The 12,942-nt window shown below is 40.4% G+C and overlaps 1 protein-coding gene across 1 annotated transcript; it reads left to right on the top strand.

Moving 5' to 3' along the window:
• The first annotated feature begins 186 nt into the window (after positions 1-186).
• Positions 187-11,898, top strand: LOC104403014 (25-hydroxycholesterol 7-alpha-hydroxylase-like). The gene is made up of 3 exons (XM_010011044.1): positions 187-390; positions 6,510-6,688; positions 11,295-11,898. The coding sequence occupies exons 1-3, from the start codon at positions 246-248 to the stop codon at positions 11,589-11,591; spliced, it is 621 nt and encodes a 206-aa protein (XP_010009346.1). The 5' UTR covers positions 187-245; the 3' UTR covers positions 11,592-11,898.
• The last annotated feature ends 1,044 nt before the right edge of the window (positions 11,899-12,942 follow it).

Genomic DNA, 12,942 nt, shown 5'->3' on the forward strand with positions numbered 1-12,942 from the left:
CGACATTACATTTCAAACTATTCTCATTAAGCAGAAAATTAGACTTCAGAAGCCTATTGGTCCTCATTAGCATTCACTGATCCTTGGCTGGGTCTGTGTCCTAACATCTTTTAATTAGCACACTGCAAATCTAATCAGTGTAATAAACGCTATTAATCTTCCTTTTCACTTATTTTCTCCCAGCACATCATTTTGCCTTCCTGTGGGCCTCTGTGGGAAACACGATTCCAGCTACATTCTGGGCCATGTATTATCTTCTGCGGCACCCAGAAGCTCTTGCAGCGGTGCGTGACGAGATTGACCATTTGCTGCAGTCAACAGGTCAAAAGAGAGGGCCCACATATAACATCCACCTCACCAGAGAACAATTGGACAACCTGGTCTACCTAGGTAATTTATTTTTATCTGTTAGGAAGAAAAGAGGGGCTCTCCCAGCAAACTCAGTTTATCACTCATTTCTGTTTACTGAGAAGGTGGAGGACACAGCTGCCTAATTGACATAATAACACCCATTTACATCAATTATAAATTATGTAGTTTATAGCTGTAGATACTCTCATTGCATGTAAACATTAAAGCCTAGGTAATTAACTATGCAAGGTATGCAAAAGGCTAAATCGAAGCTTTGCAATTATTTGAAAAAAAGTTGATGCCTATTAAGTTGTTTGATTCTGAGCATCTGCCGAAGTGTTAATGCATTTCAAATACTTCTGTATGGTACTGCCAAGAACGACCCTTTTCTGAAATTAAAGTGGGATAATGTATTTAAACTGCAAATGTAATTTTATCACAAGCAGTTTCTTTCTTTCTCTCCCTCCAACAAAACAAAGGCTTCTAAAGCGGGTTTCAGTTGAGCGATGCCTCCAAACAAAGTATACAAAGGTAAAGCTTTGCAGATTAGAAATGGTGTTTTCAGTATCGAAAATTTTACTTTGATTCAAAATAGGGAGCTTTAAGGGAGATACAAGTCTTCCAATTCTGGATCAGGGGTTCAGAGGGAGACCCTTGCCAATGGCTATTGGAAGTTGTTTGATCCAGGAGTGTGATAGGCTTTCAGAGCATCAGCTGATGGTTTCACTTTGTTTGCTGGTGCACAGGCACTGGTAAGATAAATACTAAAATTAGGCCAAGAGAGGAGAGAGGGTATAGCAGGTAAGAACCTAACCTTTAAGCCTCTGAAAATCTCCATGGGTAGCCTTTATAGGGTAGACATCAGCTGAACAAAAGCTTAAAAGTTGAGTACTCCTCTCTTTCCAAATATCAAAACCAGTCCCCTGTTAAAACTGAGCTCATGTTTTTATGTTTTGGTATTTCATGGCTGTATGTCTTGGTAGCTCGTGGCCTGAACTAATGTTCCACTCTTAAACGAAGCTCTGTCAAGAGAGATTGGTGGAGCAGTGTGGTTTCTGTGCCTGGTTTGGATCTAAGTAATAGCTGCTATTTTTCAGGACCATCCAGTGTGGCATGTCTCAAGAATCTGTGTTCAAACTTGATTTGCTTCTCATAGTACAAATATAAAATTGAGTTTGATCCAGTTACTTTTTGTTAGAGCATTAACGTTAATCGTACATAGCGTAAGTCTAGTAAGTTGGTTTCATCTGGAGTCATGGCTGTTTTGGTGCAGATTTATCTCTAACTGATGGAGAATGCTTTTGAATTAGGGGAGATATTGGATGATAAGAACACTTCCGAAGACTAACCAGCCATTCTAAGCATTTAATGTACTTTTAAGGAACACAAGTAAAACTGCTTCACATCAGAGCTAGCATCCACCAAACAAGATAAAAGGAAAGTTATCGAGCATCAGGAAGATCAGGACAGAATTTATTTTGTATTTGGAAACTGACATGGAAATGGCAAGAGGGGAAAAAAAAAGAAAAAAAGGCACCCTAGGAGTGTAGGAGTAAGGAAAATAAAAGTGTGTACTTCACTAAAACCCTCTGGTGCAAAGTGGTATGAACAGTTTAAAACATTAACTGTGTCATTCCTCTGCTTCGCCTTGAAATCTTGAAGTACCTTGGTGACATTTGATTTATGTGTTGCGAGGAAAGTGCCACATCCTACTTTGTAGTATTCCTGTAACACTTTTGTTAAATTTTATAATCATGTTAAACATAATGTCATATGAACAGAAGCTAGATTTCAATTCTTCTGGCACTTAAGTCATAAAGGGATGGATACTGTCCCATAAAATAATAATATAGAAAAAAATCTGTACCATAAGAGAATTAAAGTCATGCTTCATTGGCAAGGGGAAAGGGATGTTTGCTAATAAATGTGTAGGAGGGACAAAGGTCCCAATTTGCATTGTCTGTGAACCAAAAATCTCCATGTCGAAGGAAGGCTGTGGGCCAGCACTGCCTTTGCCCTTGCAGCTCACTTACCCCAAACTCCAAGGCCAAGCTTTTCCTCTTCTCATTCTCCTAATGCCAACCCAGAGCATAGGAAACCAGTATTTGTGTCCCTGCTCTCGAGTAAGGCAGACCAGGTGGGATTCTTGTATGTTCAGCACCTTGTCATCTCGTTCTCCTGTTTTAAGCGCTCTGATTCTCTGTCCTCTTTTTGGCCTACTATAACAAGAGCCTTTTTTTGGATTCCTTTTTTTGGATTCCTCATGCTATGGAGAACAAGAAAAAATTGCTAAAAAGCCTTTCTGCGGAAACAATGTTGTTATTATGGACAGATTCTTTGGGTCTAGGGAACGACATGCCCTGATTTACTTCTAAATTCAAAGCCCAGGTATGTGATGTTTTATTAAAAAAAAAAAAAAAAAGCTCCAACCCACAGCAGAACTAGCAAATTTTGGCCCTGATTATTTTTTTCTGATGGGATGCCTAGGACAGCACACTTTATTTTGTCTACGTAAGACTTCTCCCAAAACCCAAATGCACATATTTGTGTGTGCAGAGTAACATACATTATTAGTCATTATGGCTCACAACAGAGCTCTAATATGGTAAACGACACATGAGAATGGTCTGTCAGTTTTTATGGTTATAATGGAAATGCAAAGGGTAAAGCAGAGATGTACTTAGTGCATATTTAATGCTAGGCATGTTTAGTCAGTTCATTTGTTTAATATTAGTCCATTCATTTATATGGTGAAGTATTCTTGCCCCAGGTCATTGCTGAATCCCAGATATCTCCTGCGAAAAGAGCACAGCTTGAAAAATTGCCTCATACACAAGAAAGGGTAGGAACCCAAAAACAGCTCATACAGAGTGCGTAGTCATAACATAAATGCTAAGCACTAAAATCGTTGGTTGGATTGAGAGAAATGCATATATTTTCCTCGAATGGGCTGGGCAGTATCATTTAGTTCTTAGTAAGATGCAAATGTACTTGTTTCAGATTATCGTTTGTGTTGGCACACCGTGATGCCTGTGGGTAAATGACCCCCCCCAAAATATTTGCATACTCAGTAGCTATTTTCCTACAATACACTCTAATAATTATAGTACCCTATTACCTGCTATGTTAGTGTAAAATTAACAATCCATTATGCACAATAAGTTTTATAAAACATCTACAGATAGAGATCATGTTTAATTAAAATTAACTTGCCTACGAAAGCCAAATGCACTTACGATTTGCAATGACCTTTTATTACCTGCAGTCCCTTGTTTTGGCTGGATGATTGACAGCTTGCTGTTTGGCTACCATGTTGTATTTCAGCTGACAAGACTTTTCATTTTAACTCAATTTGCCTGCCTATCACAAGCTGGTGGCAGGCCAGGCTCAAGTCACCCAGCTTTGCCTCAGCAGCTTGCTCTATTTCTCATTAGTACGCATTTATTCAGTGGAAATTGGAAGACAAATGCTTGAAGGCATGTGAACTAAGTATAGCAAATTAGGGTTTAAAGACTGAATATTTATAAGTATATTGAAACAGTTTTTAAAAAAAAAATCTAGAATGAATTGGAAGCTAAGTGCTAGCTTTAGTATAAGAGAAACGAAGAGAGAAGTGGGAGGATTCTAAGAATAACAATACTATGAGAGAGAGATATCTCTCTCTTCCCCCCCCCCCCTTCTAGAAAATATGTAAAATCTCTCTGACAACACCTTATCAAACAACAGCCTGGCTTCTTTATGTAGCGCTTGCACAGTGAAGTTTAGCATCTCATGTGTGTAAGAAGGGGGGAAAAAAATGAGGGTCATGTTCATTTGCTGCTTGGTTATCCCTTGGTATGCTTTAAATTGCCTTGTTTGTTCGGCACAAGCACAGAAACAGATGTTGCTCTACCGTGCTGGATAATTTACTGTACCTCACAGTTCAGAATGGAAGGCCTCCCAAGCTACCCAGCTGGTCTGTCAGCAGCGATGGCTGGTGTCTGCTGAACTATGACAACTGCAAGTAAAGGCTGCAGTTTTATTGTGCAGTTGTCATTCCTCTCAATGTATAGCCCCAGCATTTGTGGAAAGCTGACTGTCTATTTTTTTAATGTAAGCCTGCAAAGCCGTATAAGCTCCATTCTCCTTTGTTGATCATAATGTGACTCATTACTTTTGTCATCTAATGATTATCGGCATGATCGCTCAGAGCAAGAGCCAAGCTCGCCTTCCACACATAACTGGTACTGGAAGGTAAAACAGATTTGTCATTTACGATCTGACCGCTAAGCCACACTTTGTGCTCCATTATTGTGATTAACTTCTGCATAAGATATGCTGCCCAATTGTCATTTGGGATCCAGCAGCGGGCAGGGACTGCTGCGCTTTCTGGGAGGATGTCCACTGATGGGATGTGACCGCATCGGTTGGGTGGTTAAATGTAAACCTGCTATTTTGCAGCAGCAATTTAATAATTATCTTTCTTTTTTTTTTTCTTTCCTTTTTCCTCTTCCTCATTTGATTTCTGCTGTTGCTACATATGTCACCACCATTTTCAAATAGTGGACCATCACAGAGTTACCAGCTTCATTTTCCGCAGGTTGAAGACCATCTGGGAGCGGAGGCTGGACCCTTTCTTTGTACCACATAAAGTTTTGTTGCCAGAGCACTGCCAGTTGAAATCTATCGTGTCAGGTGCCTTGTGGCTATCCACAGTAGAGGCCATCTTCTGGAACCAGGGTTCTTTTCTGGCTTCGTCACCAACAAGCCGATTTGACTCTGCCTGATTATAGTAACGAAGGCAGTCCAAAAGAATATGCACAGACTCACTGTACGTCACATTGAATCATGGTGCTGGCCACACAAAGCTGACCGCAGCCTCATTTCTTTAGACAAATGCATGCTTAAGGAAAAACCTCCTGCAAGAAAGCATCCAAGGCCACTTTATTTGCTATGCATGCTGCACCAGATTTAATTTTTAGTGAAAGAACGTTTGTTATTATTTTTTTTCAGAGGCATCTACACTGAGTAGCTACTGTCTCTAATAAACTAACCTTTTGGGTGCAGCAGTTACAGTGCCTTGGTGAACACTTAGAGAAGGCTTATTTAATATCACAGAACATAAATGCAGACACAAATGGATTATTATGTGCAAATGAAACCCTATTTTAGGCTATTTTTCACACTGATGATTAGAAGGAATCAAGTCACATATAACAGCGCCCATACACGCTGGTGGAAAAATAGTCAGTTTTGATTACAAAGTGAGAGATGCAGCCCTAGACAGGAGCTACATGCTGATATACATGCTATCAGAATGATTTATGCAAATTATGCATATTATTCCCAAAGGAATTCCTCCTCAAACTGCCAGGATAAATTGCCGGAAATTAGCCATAAAATCTGTCGTGCTAGGAGCAAAAGGTGAAGGCCACTGGGAAAGCAAGGACATTCAGCTTCTGGAGCCTTCCAGGATGTGATGGTGGAGACAGAAATCTTGCTTTCCCTAAGCCTGAAAGGACTATGTTTTCTTTTCTCTTGGCTAATTAAAACTGTCTTTCTCTCTTAAAATTACCAGGCAAATAATGAATTGCTTTCATTCACTCTGACCATAACAGACACTATCATTTTGCAATGTAGCACACTGAAAAGAAAAGAAAGAAATTTTTAAATCCTCAGATTTACTATGAAATTAACAAGCAAAATGATTTTTCTAATGTATAGTCCTGCCATTACATCCAACAGCTTTCAAAAGGCAAGCTAGACAGCTCCATGGATGCTTTCACTGGTATTTGCTTGCAACCTCCAAAATATATGTAAATGCGTAAAGCGTTCTTGTCTTTTGATTGTGTTGCTTTCAACATGATGCCTGAATAATGACTTTCCACCCAAAACTCAGTGCTGCCTACAGCCGACAAGATTTCTCAGCACCATCAGTGAGAATCGTATCGGGAGGTTCAGCATCGTGGCTGCCCCCACAGCCCTGTGGGGTTGTTTGTTGCCTCATCCTGGTCTCTGCTTTATGTTTGGTTTGGTTTGTGGGTTTTTTTCCTTTTTTTTCTTTTCCCTTAGCTTGCCCTACTAAACCTGTCGAGATGCAGCAGCTGTAGCCATGTATAACTTCCAGTCATCTCCCATATTTCTGATGCTTCCCTCCCTCCGCTTTTGTTTAATCGCAGAGAGTGCCTTAAACGAGAGTTTACGAATGTGCTCATCCTCCATGAACATTCGCATCAGCCAGGAGGATTTTGTTCTCAAGCTTGAAGGGAATCAAGAAGTCGGTTTGAGGAAAGGAGACTGGATAGCCCTTTACCCACAGATTTTGCACATGGACCCTGAGGTCTATGAAGATCCTAAGGTAAACATTCAGCTGGTGCTACTCTTCCTACTCCAGGCACATAGCAGCAGCCAAGCCTTTTGTGATCTCTGGGTTGTGGGTTTTTTTTACTGCTGTTCCTTCTTGTGGAACAAATCTTGCTACTTTCAGTTGTATTTTCTAGGGCCCTATAGGTCAAAGGATTCATGGCCTGAAGAGAGAAATATGGTGATGAGACTGACTGCGACTGCTTTCAAAGGAATTGACAATTGCACATTGACTACCATAAACTTTAGGCTAAATGTGGGTTTTGTTTGGCAGTGGATCATTTGATACCCAAGGAGGGCTGAATAATAGAAGGTGGTTTAAATAGCAAATAATGTGGGCCATTTAGCTAAGTGCCCGAAAAGCATCATTGGCTCTCTGAAGCCCTATAATAGCAATGTCTTACTTGAGCCTTATGCTTTTTCACCTCCCTTCGTAGGGATTCACCCCTTCTTGATCAATTAGTAGAGTGCTGTGAACTTGAGGCTGTAAAGCTGTTGCTCTGCAGCAAAGCTCAGAGGGTAATTGTGTCATCTCCTTGTATTTTTCTCTGATGCTGGAGTTAATGAATATCAAAGACTCAAAATTAGTCCACCCTGCCTCAGCCTTAATACAGCCTCAGAATGTAGTAAATAACTGAATGGGAAATTTTGCTTCAGCTAACACAATTAATTTGTTTAATGTTCATAAGTTTGGCAATATTAATGTGTGTTAGGGTACAGTGTTTTATGTGGATATGTAAGCAAACCAGCAGCCTAGGGAGGGGAGTAGTTTCTGGTAATCTAGTCTAGCTGATCCCGAGTGTAAGATAAGCATAACACTTGCTGAAACAACAGAAGAAAGCCATTGATAAGACCAGTTTCAGCTGATCTTGCAGTTACAGAAGCAACCAGTTGGGCAAAAGGTGACAAGGGCATCATGAGGAAGACTTCTTACTTCATCCCAGAGACCCCAGCCCAGGACCACCAGAGAGCAATGCACAAGCACCGAAAGGAGGAGACTTAGGATAATAAGTTCCTGGAACTAATTGTAATACAGGCCGCCTATCCTTGGAAAAACTATGAATATGTAACAATATGGGAGGTAAAAACGAGCCTTTGGAGAGCCAGAGTTGAGCCACAGAGGAGGAATCCCCTGTGAAGTTCCCAGCACTGTAAATAAAATAGTCTTTGCTCCACAGACTTTGTCCCTGGCTAAAATTGAAGAAGTGAGCGTGTTTCTTAGAAGAAGTTCAGCACCTGCATGCAAATTGGATAGTCCTTGTCTTGGCTAGGTTGCTCCCCCAGATTGCTGTCCCATGCACAGGGTGCCATGGAGGAAGATTAAGGTGCACACTGAGGCTCTTAAATGGCTCCTCTGCCTGAGAGACAAGAGCTCATACCTGATCTGTTCCTCATCCCCGATCTGTTCCTCATCCCCATTTTCCTAAGCAAATGGCTGTCTCTCAGACATTCTGATTTCCATCCTTGGCATTTGAGCCAAAGAAGAAGGGAACTGGATTTTTTTACATGTTTATAGAAAACTCATGTTAGAGGCTGAGGCTTCTAACTGGGTTTCTTGCTGGGGCTCTGCCTTTCAGGAATTTAAGAGGAAAGATGAGTTTCAAGTGCCTTGTTGGTGTGTGTTAGCATCTCATTGTGCAGGAACTCCACCAGCCTTGGGGAGGGAAGTCGTGGAGGATTATCAGAGTTAGCACAAGTGAGAGATAGTCACCAGGATGAACACTGGAGCCATGAAAATGGAAATCATGTTCAGGAGGGTTCTGCTGGCTGTTCCCACCCAAAAATGAAGACAAAGCCCACTGAGAAAATTAGAATTTTAAAAAAGAATCCATATATTGGCAAATAGTAGATTAATATTTCTATCCTTAAAAAGTAACAGTTAACAAATAAGCTTTTTCTTATTTTATTCTTAACACCTTATTTTGGAGAACATTATTGATTTGTCAAAGTCCATCTGTTTGTTTAGGTCCTAGACCAAAAGCATCAGTGTGGAAACTGATCCCCTCCCTTATCCAATAATTGCAGGAATATATTACCATATTTCCATTGCTTGAATATATCTGCTTAGTATCAGCTCTGCTCAGCTTTCACAGTACAGCTTTAGTTCATATATTTTATCTTTTTGATAGTGAATGAGCAATCCACACATTGCGGTACATTGATTTCAGCACATGGGCCCTCTCGAAAAGTGGGGAAATCACTGTTCTGTTTGGTTCTTAAAATATGCAGTGTGCTTTCAACAATAACTACTGAGGATCAGATAGCGATGGAGAATGAATTTTTTGAAAGGTGCAGTCTTGAGCTTGTCATGTATTTAGGGAAAACTTTCCTGGGAAAACAGGCAGCTTGACGAGATAATTTTGTAGCAATGCTTTTCTCCTGAATACATAAATTTAAGTTCAAGCTATCTTCTGCTTTGGCACCATACTGTATAAGTGTAAGCATATATTATTGACCTCTTTCTGCACTCATCAAAACCTAAATAAATGAGTCACTTCTCTCTGAAGTGAATAAAGCGAACCCCTAAATCCTAACTCAGCTAGTTATGGAGCTCAGTAAATGAATTCTGCAAGTCCCATAGAGTGAAATATCAGGAAACCCTATGTGGTGGCTTCCCAAACAAAGCCAAATACAAGATGTGACAGAGAAAGACTTATATCGATCACAGGAGATTGCTCAATTTTCGTAAAACTCTTAGCAGGCTGTCCACACAGAACTTTATCATTTGCTCTTTCTCAGTGTCTTCACCTTTTCCTTGCCATCAGTCACCCTGACTCTTCCCAGGAGGCCTTGTCCATGACTGAAAGCTCCTTTATTGTCTAAATTAGTTGTTATTTAGCCAGCAAACTGGCTTTTAAGGAAACACTGTCCTGCCCAAGGGGCTTCAGCAGCACAAGCCTGAGTTTGATGTCACTGTCATTGGCTCAGTTCCTGTCTTACGCTTGTTTTCTGGTTTCCCAGTTCCTTAGACACCAATTTATTTTTCGTTAAAAGCAATTACAAGTCTCAGATGGCTCTCAAGATGACAAAGAAAGCATAAGGTTTGACCCAGTATGTCTGTGTTTTCAATACCACCATTCATAATTGCTCCAGACACCAGGAGTGCACCTTGTGGAAATGTTCCAGCAAAGTGAAGAGCTTTGGTTGGGTTGGGTTGTTTTTTTAAGCTATTGCAGTTCATATTTAGCAGTGTTTTTTTTAGACCAGTAGGATTTAGATTACAGGAAGTGAATCTTTTTTAAGGAAGAAGTGGTATTCTGGGCTTTCATTTGTCATTGTGCTTCTTCAAATGAAGTGATAACTTACTAAGGAAAAAAAAAAAGCCATGCTTCCTTTTGTCTGGGGTGTTCAAAGAGACTGAAAAGAATTACTTGCCAATGGAAACACACCTTTATCTTTGTGGAAAATCCAGGCCTCTGCCATTTAGAAAAACAAGCTCCTGTTCTTCAACTCAAAGTTACATCCCCTTCAGCACACCTTGTATTTGTTCCCTTTCTCACAGACCACCTCCCCGAGACTGTTCTTTCTTGACAGCAAGACCTGCAGTGCGTGTTTCGCAAAGCCTTTAATCCAATGGGTAGATCAGTGTCAGTGTATTTTTCATTGTAGTTTGTTTCTTTTTTAATCAGTAGAGGTTGGTTTCTGTCTGACTGACTTGTTCCCAGCCAGCTCCAAATGGCTGCTGCTATAGCAGATGTATGCAAAGCAGGACAAATGCTAATGAGTGACCATAAGCAAGAAGTGTCTGTCATTTTTATTCAAAGCATGCAGGAGGATTTTGTAAGTGGTTAATTTGCCATTGACTGAGTGAGGATGCCAGATCTCCTTCATTCAAAAACATGAATTATCTCTAAGCAGGGATCCTGCTAGTGAAAAATAGTCAGAAAAATGTTCAATTTATGGGACATAGGTTACAAGTGCAGCCTCAAGCCTTACTTGAAAGCACTCGCTTTAAAATGGACAGTCACTGGTTGTTGTCCTACTTTGCACACTGCTTCTGAAGCAAAACGTTTGAAGGTAAGATGTGGCAAATTAAGCAGCAACCATCTTCAACTGAAAGGAAAAATGACTGCAAAGCGTCAGGTCTGGTTTTCGAATAACCTGCACCACTGGGTGCAAAAGAAGGATGGATTTTGCTCTAGCTTGCGAGAGCAAGATCAGTGCAATGCATTAATTTATTCATAGGCATTTGCAGAATTTGGCAGATTATCCCTATTCATGATGTATGTACCACACTGAGCGCGTATGATTCTTTACAAGTAAATTGTCCTTCCACTAAGGTTCATTGTCCCTGCTACAAAGCGGTCAAAATCTAATTACAATCAATATAGACCAGACACATAGTGGATGAGACGTGGAAGTTAAAGGAGCTTGATGTAAAAGGGCTAAGCTAAATAAGTGGATTTAGGAGTGTTCTTTGCAAGGAAGATAATGTGAGTTAATGAAACCTGAGGGAACCAACTAAAAAGGAGAAGCTGTCAGCTCCTTGTCTTCCTCTTTATCTTATTTTCTGGGTTTCAGAAGTGTTACTGTTGTGCAAACAAAGCAACTCATGTAACTGCCTTGTTAGATATCACGCTGTCTCTCTCTTTTATTTTCAGGAGTATAAGTTCGATCGATACATAGAGAATGGCAAGAAGAAAACCACATTCTACAAGGCAGGAAGAAAACTGAAGTATTTCCTAATGCCCTTTGGCTCTGGAATCAGCATGTGTCCAGGGAGGTTCCTTGCAATGAATGAGATGAAGATGTTTCTTTTCTTACTGTTGGCTCGTTTTGATGTAGAACTAGTGGAAAAAAAAGCTGTAAGACTTGATAACAGTCGTATGGGCCTTGGTATCCTCTTGCCAGATGTTGATATTGACTTTCGTTACAAGCTAAGGTCCTTAAGAAAGTGAGTGGCTGCCTATATGCCTTCTACTAATCTCCATGTTTGCTCTGTTTTATCACTCAGCTTTGTATTTTTGGAAGCATTTGCTTTTCCCTCTCTGCTTTTACCTCCTTCCTATTTGTTTCTAAGGAGAAAAGCCCTTGGGCTGGAGGTCGATACCAGATGCAGGGACATGCAACCTCATTTCGTCCTGCCTGAGTTGCGAGTAGTAAGGTGAGATGACAAGAGTTTGGCCAAGTAAATAGTCCAATGTCCCTACAAGACGGACCCCCTATCTCTTGGCCACGAACTGAGTAGGATTTATAGGGAGGATGACATCAAGCTGAATCCAGGCCATTTATATAGCAAACAGGCTCAGCAACACTTTTTCACAGGGATTAGATTGGGAGGTCCCATACACCCACCATCTGGAGGTATCTCTGCGTCTGCTTGTAGAAGAATAATAGCAAGAAAGGGGGAACTTAATTTTAGGGGGTGAAAGAATTTTTAATTATTATTATTCTAACTTTGTATTTACTTTTTTCCCTTCATGGTCTTCTGTGTCTTAGCCCTTATTTGGGAGATATAATAGAAGCTGTGTCAGGTGGTGGGGAATGATTTGCAAGACTGTCTTATTGGCAACACATTTCTGACTTCAGTTTGATGTACTGAGGGTGAATGCTTTGCTTTTCTTTCTTTTTTTTTTTTTTTTTTTGGTGCAGTGCAAAGGAATTAAAATCTGTGATTTTTTCCTGCAGTCATTTTCAGTCAGAAGGGAGGTTCTATTGATTTTAATAGGATCTGGATCAAGCCTAAATTATCTATTTTGGATTTTGAGCCAAAAAAAGTATATTCTTCAGGGAGAAAATACATGAGCCTGTTTGAAATATTCTATCATATCAAAAATTACCTTCTGTTTCACTGATTTCTTAGTAACATGTCCATGTGTTTATTTTGAGCATTTCTTGTGTTTGTTCATTTCTCCAAGAAGGCAAAAGAAGAAGAGGGCTTCAAGGGCAAGTGTGGTATCTAAACCTACCTTTTAATAGTGTTTTACTGTGCCTAAGTTATGCATAGAGTAGTGTGACCTGTGTTTGGAAGCATACTTGTCCATCTACAGATTGGAAAACAGGCTTTTCCCTGTGGCCAAAATTTGGGCAAGTGAAAACCCTGAGCAGCCACAGAAGTTATCTGTATCCTGACTGCCCAACCTGCTGCACTGGGTGACCAGCACTTGTTCCAAAATTAATTTCCTAGCGAGATGTTTAGACCCTGTCTCTTCCCAGCCATCACTTCAGAGACTGATGAAGATTCTCGTAGCTGTTCAGTCTCAATTTGCCAAGAGGATAACTGTGATGGAAGAGTAGCCATGTCTGTGG

Source organism: Nestor notabilis, unplaced genomic scaffold, assembly GCF_000696875.1.
Source record: "Nestor notabilis isolate BGI_N333 unplaced genomic scaffold, ASM69687v1 scaffold35923, whole genome shotgun sequence".
NCBI classification, from domain to species: domain Eukaryota; kingdom Metazoa; phylum Chordata; class Aves; order Psittaciformes; family Psittacidae; genus Nestor; species Nestor notabilis.

What these genes read in the sequence shown, in the direction of transcription:
- LOC104403014 (XM_010011044.1), top strand. Translation starts at nt 246, where the DNA reads ATGTATTATCTTCTGCGGCACCCAGAAGCTCTTGCAGCGGTGCGTGAC. An exon ending in GGACAACCTGGTCTACCTAG is followed by an intron (nt 391 to 6,509) that starts GTAATTTATTTT and finishes GTTTAATCGCAG; the next exon opens with AGAGTGCCTTAAACGAGAGT. An exon ending in AGGTCTATGAAGATCCTAAG is followed by an intron (nt 6,689 to 11,294) that starts GTAAACATTCAG and finishes TTTTATTTTCAG; the next exon opens with GAGTATAAGTTCGATCGATA.